The sequence below is a fragment of the Cucurbitaria berberidis genome (assembly GCF_010015615.1).
Source record: "Cucurbitaria berberidis CBS 394.84 unplaced genomic scaffold K460scaffold_4, whole genome shotgun sequence".
In the NCBI taxonomy this organism is placed as follows: Eukaryota; Fungi; Ascomycota; class Dothideomycetes; order Pleosporales; family Cucurbitariaceae; genus Cucurbitaria; species Cucurbitaria berberidis.
The window spans coordinates 4,393,197-4,407,661 of NW_024468938.1; the positions used below are offsets into that span (position 1 = coordinate 4,393,197).

General features: G+C 51.8%; 6 protein-coding genes across 6 annotated transcripts; 4 read left to right on the plus strand and 2 right to left on the minus strand.

Annotated features, from left to right (window-relative positions):
- Nucleotides 1-102: 102 nt before the first annotated feature.
- K460DRAFT_245726 (uncharacterized protein) lies at nucleotides 103-1,163 on the plus strand (the record flags this gene model as incomplete). The annotated part of the gene is made up of 3 exons (XM_040927344.1): nucleotides 103-270; nucleotides 325-475; nucleotides 532-1,163. Coding segments are annotated over 3 exons (951 nt in total), but the record flags the coding sequence as incomplete, so codon positions are not given.
- A 367-nt stretch (nucleotides 1,164-1,530) lies between these two features.
- Nucleotides 1,531-2,946, plus strand: K460DRAFT_317668 (uncharacterized protein). The gene is made up of 2 exons (XM_040930361.1): nucleotides 1,531-2,705; nucleotides 2,758-2,946. The coding sequence occupies exon 1, from the start codon at nucleotides 1,558-1,560 to the stop codon at nucleotides 2,686-2,688; it is 1,131 nt and encodes a 376-aa protein (XP_040786855.1). The 5' UTR covers nucleotides 1,531-1,557; the 3' UTR covers nucleotides 2,689-2,705; nucleotides 2,758-2,946.
- A 205-nt stretch (nucleotides 2,947-3,151) lies between these two features.
- Nucleotides 3,152-4,775, plus strand: K460DRAFT_419221 (uncharacterized protein; the record flags this gene model as incomplete). Its single annotated transcript, XM_040937991.1, has 1 exon — nucleotides 3,152-4,775. The coding sequence occupies exon 1, from the start codon at nucleotides 3,204-3,206 to the stop codon at nucleotides 4,773-4,775; it is 1,572 nt and encodes a 523-aa protein (XP_040786856.1). The 5' UTR covers nucleotides 3,152-3,203.
- Nucleotides 4,776-5,038: 263 nt separating this feature from the next.
- K460DRAFT_289741 (SDA1-domain-containing protein) lies at nucleotides 5,039-7,355 on the minus strand (the record flags this gene model as incomplete). Its single annotated transcript, XM_040929141.1, has 2 exons — nucleotides 5,039-6,010; nucleotides 6,063-7,355. 2 exons carry the CDS (start codon nucleotides 7,353-7,355, stop codon nucleotides 5,039-5,041), a joined length of 2,265 nt encoding a protein of 754 aa, XP_040786857.1.
- Nucleotides 7,356-7,669: 314 nt separating this feature from the next.
- Nucleotides 7,670-11,720, plus strand: K460DRAFT_408586 (uncharacterized protein; the record flags this gene model as incomplete). Its single annotated transcript, XM_040937180.1, has 3 exons — nucleotides 7,670-7,913; nucleotides 8,057-10,160; nucleotides 10,328-11,720. 3 exons carry the CDS (start codon nucleotides 7,670-7,672, stop codon nucleotides 11,718-11,720), a joined length of 3,741 nt encoding a protein of 1,246 aa, XP_040786858.1.
- A 700-nt stretch (nucleotides 11,721-12,420) lies between these two features.
- Nucleotides 12,421-14,351, minus strand: K460DRAFT_343483 (phosphoglycerate mutase-like protein; the record flags this gene model as incomplete). The annotated part of the gene is made up of 6 exons (XM_040931223.1): nucleotides 14,170-14,351; nucleotides 14,106-14,118; nucleotides 14,019-14,053; nucleotides 13,953-13,968; nucleotides 12,603-13,903; nucleotides 12,421-12,537 (listed from the first exon to the last, which is right to left on the minus strand). Exons 1-6 carry the CDS (start codon nucleotides 14,257-14,259, stop codon nucleotides 12,421-12,423), a joined length of 1,572 nt encoding a protein of 523 aa, XP_040786859.1. The 5' UTR covers nucleotides 14,260-14,351.
- Between the last annotated feature and the right edge of the window lie 114 nt (nucleotides 14,352-14,465).

Below are 14,465 nucleotides of genomic sequence, written 5' to 3' on the forward strand. Positions count from 1 at the left end.
ACCGTCAGTCGGCGCAACAGTGTCATCGATGTCATTCCAAAGGCCCTTCAACAACGATTCTTCGACTTCTCCATCGAGATTGAGCACTACCGTCTTTCATTTGAGGTCCTCAATGTGATGGAACGCTATGGAAAGCACATAGACTCCACTCCCAACCCTACGGGTAAAACAACATGGATTGGGAAAGCGCACTTCCTTCCCCACGTGTACAATTTTGTGCGGCAAAGAAAGCCTGTGCTGATGACGCTGCCGGCATTTCCTTGCAAAAGTGTAAGTGCAAAAAAAGACGCAAAGGAGAAAAGTTGAACGAGCTGATGTATAAAGGCCAACCGTCAGAACAAAGTGCTGGGTCACCTGCCTGATCTCGGCGAAGAGCTGGGCCTGCGCCGTCTTCACGAGATGGCGAGTGACATCGGCAAAGTCTACGCTCCCGGCGCTTTCATCAACATTGCGACCGATGGTGTTCTCTTCAGCGGTACGACTATCCCTATTCAATCCTTCCTTCCTAACATCTGCTGACCAGGGGTGCAGATATCATTGGAATAACTGAGGAGGACTGCTGGGAGTACGGCGAAGCCCTCAAAGTTCTGATCAAAGAGAACGACTTTAACACTCTCCGGTTCGTCCGTCCGATGACCATGCTCGGTCTCTCATCCTTTGAAGAGAACATTCGTGAGAACTACATCGCCACCGCAGAGTTGTGCCGCGAAGAGATCATGCGGTGCTTCGGTCCCTCCGAGAAGACTATCGACACCGCCATCCGCAAAGACAAGGACACAGGCCTCACCTACTGCGGCATGGTCAAGTTTCTCGAGTCAGAGCTCGAAACGCATCTGTCTCTGACAGGGCTGAACAAAGCGGCAAAGAGGAAGGCGATCAAGGCAGCAGCGCGGAAGATGATGCAGCGCTCGGAGGCATTTACGTTGGCGATAAGGACAGCGAGGCCCGGCGATGTGAGGTTGTCAATACACCCTTCTTCTGGCGCGGCGAAATTGTCGTTTCCGCTGGTGCCTAGCCCAGAAGGCTTCTTTCAGAGGAGCCCGTGGCATAGTTGTGTAGCAATAGGCTTGGACGGTGAGGCAAGGTGTGTGCATAGCATCGATGTGAAGAAGACGCATGACCTAGTGTACAAGAATAGAAGGGCTTGGTACTATCAAGAGAAGGTGCATACATTTGCGCCGTAAATAGCATTAGAGTTTAGTATCCCCTTGTCTAGTAGAATGCAGAAGCGATTTTTTAGAGCTATATATAATAATCCAGAGTTATTATAGAGGTAGATAGAGCACGTAAGGATAGATATCTACGTTATAAGCTTAGCTAGTTAATATAGCAATCTCGGCGTATCTATATTAAATATACACCCACCTAACGTTGTACATACAGCAATGCGGGGCGAACAGGCTAAGCGCAGCACGTCACTGGTGGTTCATGACAAGATGACCTCGGTCCCATCCAGTTTCCGAGATGGACCGTTTCTACCCTTATTACCGGCCTCACTTGATCACTATCTTCGAAATGTTACAGCACGCTCGATCGAGCTTTTGGCGTCGTAATGGGATGCAAGAAACAGACAAAGAAATTTGTATGAGAGCTATGCGGGAAAGGTTTCCAGACCATGACATTGAGGAGTGCGAACAACAAGGCTATTGCAGCTTCACAATCGCGATTGTTCCTCAGGGCCTACCACATATTTCTAGTAAGGGAAGCGATTTCGCAAAAACCCCAGCTCTCGACTTCACGAAATGCGGAGACTTTGTCGTTCAGATCCGACCCGTGCAACACGCGCTCGAACTCGCAATGACGCAGGCTGCGAAGAGGACGTACTCCACTCTAGCTCCGCGTATACAAGGCCTAGATCTGATTTTGCCGAACCAATTATGTGCATATAGAATGGAAAGGCTGTACGGTGCACCGTTCAGTCGGCTTCAGCCTCATAGCCGTACACTCGACCCCAGCTCAAGGAGTAAGCAGGAGAATCTTGTAGCTTGCTTTGCCGACTTCATAGCGCAAGGCTGGCGAGTTGAGACGAAGGCGCCATCGTTGGACAGGGACATGAGAGCTGATTCACCCATGGACGACAAGACGGCCATGCTCTTGAAGTGCACAGGCAAAGTTGGCTCGAGTATCATCGCCAGGCTTGAGAAGATCGCTATAGAGCTACCGGAGCAGGGGTTGAGGGATATAGCGAGGGATAGACTGCATCAGATACGAAACTCCACGGACTTTCCGGTCACGTTAAACCATGGCGATCTCATACCGTCCAACATTCTTATTGACGAGGAAACTTGGGAGATCGCAGGCGTCGTTGACTGGGCAGAAGCCGAGTATCTACCTTTCGGGACTTGTTTATATGGACTCGAGCATCTCCTGGGCTACTTTTCTTCGGCCTCGCAATACCCAACACCTCCGTCGTACGATACTTCCACGTCGAGCATTGCGCCTGAATTCGTATACTTCGATAATGCGCCGCAACTTCGAGCTTTATTTTGGACTCGCTTGCTAGAGGCCGTGCCGGATTTGGTGAGTAGGAGAGCGGACGTCGAGATGGTTCGGGATGTCGGTGTGTTGCTGTGGTATGGAATAGCTTGGGATGGTGGTGCAATCAACCGGGTGGTCAACGAGGTGGATGATGCGGAAACGATAGCATGTCTTCGTGCGTTTTTGCTTGCGCCAAAGTGCTGCGGCTAGTGAAGCAGGTGACGACGGTAATGTTGCTCGTGTGACACTCTTCTTCTATTTGCTGATCTCTACAATCAGATAAGGCAATCCGCATGAGTTTGTGGGGCTACATAAATGTACACCTTGAGGGCCTGTCAGGGCTTGCATAGAGACATGGTGTCTCCTTTCGTGGCGTTTGTTTATCGTTTCAGAGCTGCGCCTTCCCATTCAACTTCACTGCCACGCGCACCTTCCACTTAATATTGTACCTTCCACATATACACAGGCACAACTGAAATTTTTGTTCTTGAGTCATAACTTCCACCCTCTTCTCTACTCTTCTTCCAACTCTTTGCTTTTCTTTGCTTCACTTCATATACCAGTGAGCGCATACTAGCTAGCGAGTTGAGGCATTTGCTCTGAACTTCGCTTTCAATCAGGAGAGAAGTTGAAGGCAAGAATATTAGCATATGTGCAGGTGCGGTTTAGGTAAAGCCTTATGTTCACAATGACGGTGAAAGACTAATGGGTACTAGATACCCGAGATGGTGACCACGCGTCGAGGCACTGCAAACGGTGCCGCCACTAATCGGACCTCAAAGTCAAAAATCGCCAACACCGCCAACGACGCAATTCATGTTATCGGACCCAGTAGAAGCAGGACGCAAAACACTGCAGCTACCCCGAAGCTTTCCATTACCGCTCTCGACCCTGTACGCCTAGATTCTATGAGTGAGTATGATCTCAGTCTAACCTCCCCGTTCACTACCGACACGCCAGACAAGGCCATCATGAGCATGCCAAAGAATAATTGCGACCCTTTGAGCCGTCAAGACAGCAGTTCCTCCCCGACCCTGCGAAGATTGATGCCAAAACCCGCAAAAGTCACCGGCGGCGAGCTCAATCCCATCATCATCAACGACTCTTCTCCCCTTTCAAAGCGAGCCCGAGCCGCAAGAAGAAAACAGCAGCGGCAGTCGGAACCGCACAAGTTCTTAGACCGAGGCTACAGGAAGCTATATAGCTACCGACCCTCGAGGCCAGCGCTGGCGCCCAAACCCGCGAACGGAAGCACTTTTACCGGACACAAAAGCCATGATATATACCGCATGATGAACGCAAAGATGATAGCAGCACCGGGTGGGAGTGTGAATGAGATGCCCGGCTATAGAAGTCTTGGATATTATGATGTGCCCTTCGAGGTGCAATATCCCATGTCGGCTCAGTTCCTGACCCAGCATACGGGCGCGTTGAATCAACGGCAGGATCCGTCTGTTCAGTACTACAACCACCACACCCCAAAGCTGAATGCATATCCCCTGGTTCCTAATCAGGATGAAGAGATGCTGCGAAAGAAAGCAGTTCAGTATGTTCGAGAGTACTCGAGACCTTCGGCACGCAAGAGGAGGCTTTCGGATGCTGATCCCGACGAGACCAGCACATCCGAGTCTGAACACCCCGCTGAGGTTGTTCGTCCATCTGTTCTAAGCTCTACAGCTCGTCCAGGCCCCGCATCGCTGTCATGGCCTCTCACTTCTGAGGAGGGACTGAACAACAGGAAGCTTGCCATCCACCACGACAATGATCCCAATTCCGACATCACCCAAATTACCGAACATACCTCCCTCCTCACATCTCTCCTACAATTATACCCGCACTCAACCAACCAGAAAGGCATACGAGAGGACATTGCAATGCTTGTCTCGGTGCAGAACCAGCGAGTCAAAGAGTGGATGAAGATCGAATCCCAGAACGCTCGCAAGCGCAGAAAGAGCAATACGGATAGCACGATCAGTGTTAGTCACCGCAAAGACGGGAGTGTGCAGTCCGCGATGGCGACAGGCATAAGAGCCCAGCAGCAGCTTGAGCAAGAGAAGAGGAAGGGACAGGACGACGAGATGAGACGGGTCTTTTCCGCTACGGCGAACATGTGGCAAGACGGTTCGGGCCAGGGTGTTGCAGATGTGTTTGCGAACGCGCGCAGTTCGTCGCCTACACCGAGGTTCGACGGCAAGTTGGCGAGCTCCAGTGGCATGCGTTCGAGTCTGGACGGGAAGATATCAAGCCCTCGTAGCAGGACTCCTCGTCTGGCGACAACTGTTATGCAAGTGGAGTAACGTGGAAATAGAAGGCATTGTATTGGCGTGTCGGCGAAGAGTTTTGTAAGTGTGGGATGGTGTCGACGATGGTGTCGACGATGGTGTGTGATGTCCATGTGTACGACTTTCGGGACTGGCCTTTGTACACGTGTAAACCGATGAAAAGTATTGCGGTTAGGCGTTGGACAATGTAAGCTTTTCATGTCAAAGCATGGTGAGCAAAGAAGAAATACACATCTTCTCTCAACACATTTCATTTGGGTATCAGTCTCCACACAACTTTAATTACCCTTGTTTCCCCTCTTACCACCCCTCTTCTTCCTCTCAATATGACCCTGCAACGTCCTCTTCACTTGGGTCAGGGACCTCTTATCCTTACTCTTCGCCTTGCCTAGCGTCATGAGGAAATTCTTCTTCCTTGCCTTTTCTTTGTTGGTGGTACTCTTTCCTTCTGATTCCTTCTTCTCCTTCCGCTTAGCCGTGGTGCTTTGGTGATTCGTCTCCCTATCTGCCTTGGCCATCCTAACCTTCTCCTCCTTGGAATTCTTCTTGCCAATGGAAGCGGCAAACTCGATGGTCTCGGCGGTGATTGCTTCGTCGGCGTGGCGGGCTGCGAGTAGTTGGGCGCGTTTGTGCGAGGGGAGGGAACTAGTGATGGCAGAACTGGAGCGGAGGGCTTGGAGTTGTTTGAGGTCGGCCGGGGTGAGGATGGTGGTTGTGAGGAGTTTTGAAATCGACTTTGCTTCCGCTTCAGCGCTCTTTGAAGGTTCCTTCTCGTCGTTCGCATCGGTTGGTGCCGGTGTCGCACTGCTGAGCTTCGCTTTCTTCGCTGGACGTTCTTTCGACTTGTCCTTTTCGTCCTCACTATCACTGATTTCGATCTCTTCACCGTCAGATTCAACGTTTATCCAGCCCCCAGAGTCATCGCTGTCTCCGTCGGATTCAACATCCCATTTCTTCCAGTCTTCGGCGTCATCTACTTCAATATCAACGTCCACGTCCGGGTCTAGGCCCGCAGCTTCCATCTTTTTCCTGCGTTCCTCTTCCTTCCATTGCTCCAAAAGCTCAATGCCTTCGACCTCGCCGACTGCTTCCTCGCCGTATCGGCGCTCCTTGATGGTGCCAGCGCGGACACCTATTGCGGCGACTTTGCCACGGTCGCGCTTGTGCAAGAGTTCGGCGCCGACTTCGCGGTAGAGGGAGAGGAGGCCTTTAGCGGCCATCATTGTGCCCTTGTCTTTGGATTTGCGGTACTGTGGGGCATTAGCTGTCCGTCCCCATCAAGGTTGGGATGGTGCAACATACCTGAACTAAATCCTGTAGCAAGGTATCGGTCATTGCTAACGGCTGTCGCACGCAAATCTCGCGAATGGCGTTCAGACCCGCTGCTGCGACTTCAGACGCTGAGGCTTCAGAGACGAATTCATTTGCAATCTTCTGTACGAGCGGCTCTAGAACGTCGGGTGGGACATAGTTGTGTGTTGCTTGCGCAAGACACGCTAGGTAGCTTGTTACGGAGGCTTGTCGGGGGGTGAGGTGCTTGAGAAAATACGAGTAAAGGGACAGAACTGTGAGCTTGTGGAGACCAACGAGACGTGACACGAGCTGAAGGACGAGCAGCTTCGTCTCGAGAGAAAGCTTGGACTTTGAGTTCTGAACGTGCTTCGAAAAGAGCGTCTCTGCAAAACCTTGGGGGTCATGTAAGAGATGCAGCGCAGAGAAGTTTAGCGGGTGCGGCGCATTCTTCTTCTTTTCTTTTTTCTTCAGGTTGACAGCAGCCTTCCTGAGATTGTTTTCCTTCTTCTTAGACTTCTTGTTAATGCCAACCTGATGCCGTAATTTTGCCATGTCGACATCGTTGTCATCGTCACTGCTTTCGTCTGCCGCATCTTCTCGCTCCTTGTCGCCACCAAGGAAGAAGCGCACGCCACCGGCTATGACCTTCTCGTTGTCGCTCAATGCTGCCAATCGCATGACCTCGACAGCGCGAGCATCTGACCATATCTGCCGCTTCCAGAGTTCTCGGGTTATCTTCACTGCCCAGATGCCCTTTGGTGACTCCTTGTCCGATTCAAGCAGGTTGTATAGCACAGTCTGAATGGTGCGGTTCAGCTTGTGGTTGGTCGTTTTGACGTTGGCGGAGCGCAGGTCGGAGAGGATCTTGGTGAAGAGCAGCTGGCGAAGAGACTTGCTCGGCGTGGTGATGAGAATGGGGAAGAGCGTGTTCAGCAGGGCAGTAGAATCGATAACATCCTTGTTCTTCAGCAGCACCAGACTGCCCACGATCTTGTCCCGAAGTTCGTACTCGAGTACTTCATGGTGCTGCAGCAGGATTTGGGTCAAGTCGGCCGGGAATGTGGAGGTGAGGTCTGGATAGCAATCGGCGACATGAGAGACGAACTCGACCAGATCCCGCAAAGCGACAATGCCCGTGTCAAGAGTTCCAGGGCTCTGGAGGAAAAGGTCGCGCAGCGTCTCGTACTGCTGGTACTGATTGCTGAAATCGTCGCGGTAGCTCTGGGGGTCGCGCTTGATCTTGTAGCGGAGCGCGGCATGATCTGCCTCGATCTTTTCGAGGGCACCAACTTTACGCTTCATCTTGGCTCGATTATAGGGTTTGGTTGCTGTCGTAGTAGACTTCTTAACGCCTTCCTGAACTTTTGCAACTTTTTGGCGGGGCTCTTCACTGATTGGCTGCACGGAGCCATGTTTGGCCGGCGTGGAGCTCTGGCCACTCGAAATCTTTCCTGCCTTCCACGAGCAAGACATGCCGCTGCTCTCCCACTTCAGCGCGCCAACACCCTGACAAGCTCCGCGTCACTCGTGCCCATTGATACAACTCAAGGGCAACCTACTCATTACACTTGTCGGCGCGTCGGTAGCATCTGGGCCAGCGCCCGCCGTCGCCCACCATGACGAGCTTCTCGAGCATGTCCCTCTATGCTCTGACGGTGAAGCAGCCGTCGGCTACACAAGATGCTATTTCTGGCGACTTCCTTGGAAATGGCAAGCAGCAGATCCTCACAGCGAACGGCTCACGTCTAGCTATCCTCGAGGTCTCACGGCGACAGAAGGGCTTCCAAGAGCTCTACTCCCAGGACGTGTTTGGCATTGTGCGTGGCATAGCCAAGTTCCGGATCGCGGGCGGTACCAAGGGTATGTCTTTTCCTTCTCTACACGCTATAAGCCAGTTTAGTGATTTTCCAAAGCACACGACCCCTGGGGCTCGCAGCGCCTTGAGCCTGCGGTTGACTGGACTGGACTATAAGTGCATCTGAGAACACTTGCTGACTCTGTAGACCACATTGTCATAACCACCGACTCGGGACGGTTAGTCACCTACGAGTACCTTCCTGAGGAGCGCTTGTTTAAAACGGTGCACTTTGAGACTTATGGCAAGTCTGGCATACGCCGCGTAGTCCCTGGCGAGTATCTGGCAGCCGACCCGAAAGGGCGCGCTATCATGATAGCGTCGACGGAGAAAAACAAGCTGGTCTACATTCTCACCCGAAGCGGCCAGACGGACATTGCCATTTCTTCACCATTAGAAGCGCACAAGCCACAGACGCTGGTTTACTGTCTCATTGGCCTCGACGTAGGATACGACAACCCCATGTTTGCTACGCTTGAGGTAGACTATTCCAACTCGGAATCCGATCCAAGTGGAGAAGCCTACGATGAGCTGAAGAAGGAGCTCGTTTACTATGAGCTGGATCTCGGTCTCAACCACATCGTGCGAAAGTGGTCTGAGCCGGTTGATCGCACAGCCAATACGCTTTTTCGGGTGCCAGGAGGTCCCACTGCGCCTAGTGGCGTGCTCTGCTGCGGAGAGGACAATATCACATACCGCCGCATTTTCAATAATAAATCCAGCGTGCATCGACTTGCGATACCGCGCCGTGAGGGGGCGACTGAAGACCCCAACCGGAAGCGAATCATCGTCGCCGGTACACTGTACTCGCTCAAAGGTGGCGACTTCTTCTACCTCCTGCAAACGGATGACGGCGACGTTTTCAAGCTTACTGTTGAGGCCCCAAGTGGCACGGTGGACAAGATCAAGATCAAGTACTTCGACACAATACCGATTTGCACAAGCATATGCATCCTTCGTGCAGGCTTCGTATATGCCGCATGCGAATCCGGGGACCGGATACTGTATGAGTTGGAATCTTTGGGTGATGAGACAGAGGATCCTCTCTTCGAGAGCGATCAGTTCCCTGTTGACCCCGCGGCCACTTTCGCCCCTCCATTCTTTCGTCCAAGACCCTTGACCAATCTCACCGCGGTAGAGACCATGCCTAGTCTGAACCCAATCATGGGCATGGAAGTTGCCAACCCTGCGCTGGAGGATGCGCCGCAGGTTTACACGATCAACGGTACTGGCGGCCGAAGCTCTTTCCGCACCACAAGAAACGCCTTAGAAGTTTTGGATCTCATCGAGTCACCGTTGCCGCAGAATGCTTCCGATGTGTGGACGACGAAGCTGACCATTGAAGACGAGACTGACACGCTCATTGTCCTCTGTCTGCACAGCAGAACCCTTGTTCTGAAAATTGGAGATGATGTCGAGGAAGCGTCAAACACGGGTTTCTTGCCAGACACCAACACACTCGGAGTCCAGCAGTTCGGTGAAGACTGCATCATTCAAATACACCCCAAGGGCATCCGTCATATCCAGGGCATCCAGTTCCCGAATGATGACGCGAGCGCAACACACGCTAGTCTTACAGATTGGCAGCCTCCCGCACATCGAACGATTGTGGCTTGCGCTACCAACAACCGACAAGTTGCCATCGCGCTGAGTTCAGGCCAGATCCTGTACTTTGAATGTGATTCAGATGGCTCACTTGCTATGGCTGAAGAGGAGATCGCTTTGGATAGCACGATCAACTGCCTCGCGATGCCTGATGTGCCTGATGGCAGTGTGCGGGCTTTCTTTTTGGCTGTTGGCTGCAGCGACCAGACCGTCAGGATATTCAACTTGAGTCCCGACATGGAGGGCAACATTCTGAGGAGCATTTCCGTCCAAGCCCTCACGTCACCACCTAGCGATCTCATCATCAATGTCATGACGGACAAGTCACCGCGCGGGTACAGCCAATTCCTCCATATTGGTTTGCGAAGTGGAGTGTACATCCGATCAGTGCTGGACGAGATGACTGGCGATATCGGAGACACCCGGAGACGTTTCCTTGGTCCGGAGCCCATTAAATTCGCAAAGGTGACTGTTGCCGGTGAACCTGCCATTCTCGCCATGACATCCAGGCCATGGCTTGGCTACACGCATCCACGCACCGGTGTGCTACAGCTGACACCGCTGAACTACATCGCTTTCAAATCCGCATGGAACTTCGAAGGCTCACAGTTCAAGGGAATTATCTGTGTGAGCGCTAATGAGTTACGGTAAGCAAATCTCTTTTCTTTCTCTTCTTGATTGCATGATGACACATCGTACTCCTTATACACGCTGAGGGACTTAAAACAAATTCCAATTGTTCCTACTGAACGCAGTCACACCTTGAACCTTACTACCTACCTGGCCTTGTAGTGCAAAGGCTGATCTATCATAGAATCTTCACATTCAACGACCTCACGGACAACACGACTTACGAAAACATACCGTTGAAGTACACCCCAAGAAAGATGGTAGGGTACCATGATCAGGGTGTCTTCTACGTCATTGAGAGCGAAAACAACACGCTCAACGCCGACACGAGAGAAAAACTGATCGCGGAATCGAGCACCAAAGACTCAAACGGTACCGGCAGCTCTATGGAGGTTGCGCAAACAAATGGCGAATCGGCGAACGGCACACACGAAAGCGAAGAACTGCCCCCGGTCGAATTTGGCTACCCCCGGGCGAAGGGCAGCTGGGCGTCATGCATCCAGGTGGTTGACCCGGTGAGCGAGAAGGCTGTCACGCACACTGTGGAGCTCAAAACGAATCACTCCCTTGTCAGCGCTGCCCTTGTCTTCTTCGAAAGCCGGGGCGAAGAAGCCTTCCTCGCTGTGGGCACTGCTAAAGACTTGAGCTTCAATCCATACAAGTTCTCCGCCGCATCGATACAAGTGTATAAGATCTCTCCAAACGGGCGTGAGCTTGAGTTCTTCCACGAGACCGAAGTCAGCGAGCCTCCTCTAGCGCTACTCGGTTTCAAGGGCAAGCTTATTGCTGGCGTTGGTCGACACCTCTGCCTTTATGACTGCGGTATGCGCTCCGTTCTTCGCAAAGCGCAAGCCCCGAATTGCGTCACGACACGGATTACGGACATTAAAACCCAGGGAAGCCGTCTTGTTGTCTCTGATCAGGCGCAGTCTGTCACATACGTAGTGCACAAGGACCAGGTTCATCCCAACCGTCTGATTCCTTTTGTCGATGATACTATTGCTCGACACACGTCTGCCTCGGAAATGCTGGACTACGACACAACAGTCGGTGGCGACAAGTTTGGCAACATATGGCTAGTCCGGTGTCCGCAGAAAGTCTCTGAGTCGTCCGATGAATCACCCGACGGCTCTGATCTGCTTGTCGACAAGAGCTATCTTGGCGGTACCGCCAACCGCCTCGACCTCGTCGCACACTACTTTGCAAACGACATCCCAATCTCCATACAGAAGACCGTCCTACTGTCCGGTGGTGAGCGTGTGATATTCTGGGCTGGTCTTCAAGGCACACTGGGCGCGCTCATCCCCTTCAACTCACGCCGCCAGCACAAGATGTTCCAACAGCTGGAGCTTCAATTACGAACGGATGACAAACCTCTTTCGGGACGAGATCATTTGGCGTACCGCAGTTATTACGCACCGGTCAAGAGCGTGATCGACGGTGATCTTATTGAGCGATTTCTTGTCCTGTCGAGAGATAAGAGAGAGGGCATCGTGGCGCAGTTGACGGGTGCGGAGTGGACACCTAGCATGATTGATGAGGCGATTTGGAATATGAGGGGTCTTTACGCCTTCTAGAGCTCTGAACATCCGCCGGGGTTCATCTTCTTTTGTACAATAACAGGACAGATGGTGGCGCAATGGATGCGAAACGACACAGCGGAGGAGGGTGGGAGAGAAGCATTGGACAAGTTGTCTGGTGGCGGGAACTTGTTCGTGGTCATGCGCAAACGCACAAAAGTTTGGTCCACTTCTCAACCCTTTCCGCACTTGAATGCGATCTGGCGATACCAATAGTAGCGTGTAATTCTATAGTCCACAACCGGAGATTTAATGGACCATTTGATACCCACATCCGCAACTTTTGATATTACTATATGACGACGATATGAGCTTGTGATTCTGCGAAACTCTGATCAATTCTCGAATACAATATAGCAGTTCGGCTATGCTAGGAGTGGGAAGTGTCAAATTTCTGTATTCAGACAAGGTCAAGGCCTCGCATAAACATCACCATGCTGGTCATACTCAAACAGCATGAGGATGCCAAGACATCTACAGGACAGTAAAAATCTCAATTCTAATTATCAAACCAACTCCACGCAATCAAAATCTAAAGCTAGTTTAGCGTGCAAAGGAGAGTGATCCGTAATCGACCAAGTTTGTTCATCTCGCAATTCTGACTTATCCATGCTCTAGCCGCATCTAAGGTCTGTCTTAGTCTAATGGTCTATAACAAGCAAGCTACTCGCTGAATCTCCTTGTCTGTTGGTAACATTTACTCGTAGCCAGCAGGCTCCGGCTTGTCTGGGAATGCTGGTTCATCCAACCTGCTTGTACAAGCGGCTTTCCAGTTCTTCGGCGTGTACTTGTCTACAATGGACTTGAACGCTTCCTGTAACGTTTATTAGCTCCACTTTCAAAGTCTTCAAACGACCACAATGCGGACCTTGAACTTACCAAAGTACAAAAGGTTGTGTCGCCATCTAAATGCTTGCCTTCCGGTTTGCACCCTGGAACTTGCATGATCTTATCGTTGTAGCGGATGCGGACATAGTACCCTTGCAGCGCTTCTCGCTGTGCCTGCGTAAGTTCTGTAATGGGCTTGCGGGAAATACCTTCTGGTGCGACCGATGCTTCCTCATAAGGCTTTGTGCTGCCGAAAAGCGACGACCACCAGCTCGGATTCTTGGAGCTGGACTGTCGTTGCAAAGTCGGCGCGGGCCTGGACAAACCTGCTGCGGCGCGTTTACTAAAGAGTTCAAAGGCAATGTGGCTCGTAAATGGGGGCCAATTCTCGCCATCAAATGCACCGAGAGAAGTGAGTACGCCGGCCAACGTCGTGTCGTGACATCCTGAAAGTGCGAACTTGATGTCTGTTTCGCCACCACGACCTTTGCCAAGTTCTCCATCATTGCCGCCGATTTCAACAAGCCCGTCGTTGCCATTGCGCTCCACGCTACCGGTCATGCGTGATGTGATATCGCCCATCAAACCTCCGCTACCGAGCATACGGTATTCCGCAGACTCGTTGTATCCCTGGAACCACTCCTCGACGGCAATCTTATCGATGATTGCGCGGGCCTTGGGGGTGTAGAACTCCTTCGGCAATTTCGTTTCCGGACCATGAGCATCCGTCGCATTTAACGTGTCCATGATGCCTGACAATCTTGGGTGAGAGTCCACAGCGACTTTCGCTTTCCCAGGCATCCACTTGGAGAACAATTTGCTCAGATACTCCATGTCCTCGGTGTCATTCCACCTTTCAGCAGTCCGTTGCGCAAACGCCCTACTTAACTTGGCAAAACGCCTACAACTCGCGTCATTAGGATACAGCGTCTCATCCGCCGGCGTCCTAGTAATAATCGTCGGTGGCGGAAAATCAGCGGTACGGGCAGAGGGCGGATAGAAGCCCGAGAAGGCTTGTTGCACGGACTCCAGGGCGCGTGGGATGGGTGTCGCGCGAAGGTAGATCATATCGCTACTTGCAATGAGCTTGGGCATAAAGTCTAGTTGGTCGACGTAGAGATGGCGGAGCCTCTGGCCTAGGGCAAGCGTGGTGTCGCGGCCTTTATCTGTTAATTCGCCCGGTTGGCATATTGCGTCGAATTCTCCTTGGGGGCCGGCTGCAATGACGGGGCTATCGTAGGCGCCAAAAGTCTCCAGACGGCGTCGATATTTGAGTTGGTCCCATTGTGAGAAGTCCTTGGTGTTCCGGATCACGCTCGTGAGTTGGCGCGCAGAGTTGCAGTAGGGCCAATCTTTAGTTGTGTGAGAATTGACGCATTCCATCCTCTAGGTAGGTCTTACATGGTTGTAGTCCAGTCTAAAAAAGCAGTTAGTGCAATGAACATATCCTTCTCTACAATATCGTACATTTTGGAAGCGTGGAGATACTGGTGATCGTTCACCTAGGTTCTCTGGTCAACTCTTGATTGGAGGAATCCGACTTTCGTGGCTAACCATGGCGCAGAAGCTATAGGCTCAAGATTAGTCTGGTGTAACACAGAGATATGGCATTAATTACAATCTGTACGAGCTGCAGCTCAAGCTCTTTCGGATAAAGCTTGTCAAGCTCCTCTCGTGAATAGGATGGCCTCGGGATTAGCGTAGTCATTGCGTCGTGGAAAGATTAGCAAGAGTAGGGCTAGATAACAATGAGGTCGAGAGTTTCGAGGCGTCGAGTCTCGAGTCTATATAAGGTATTCGAGTGTCAAGTATACTCAACTGGCGGCGCCCGTCAAAGGGATTTTCGTCACGTGTCATGTCATTCGCCCGGGCCTAAGCCGCATCTCATTGGACAGCACGATTCATGCCCGGCTT

Excerpts from the sequence above, each read along its gene's own strand:
- K460DRAFT_317668 (XM_040930361.1), top strand. The coding sequence starts at position 1,558 with ATGCAAGAAACAGACAAAGAAATTTGTATGAGAGCTATGCGGGAAAGG.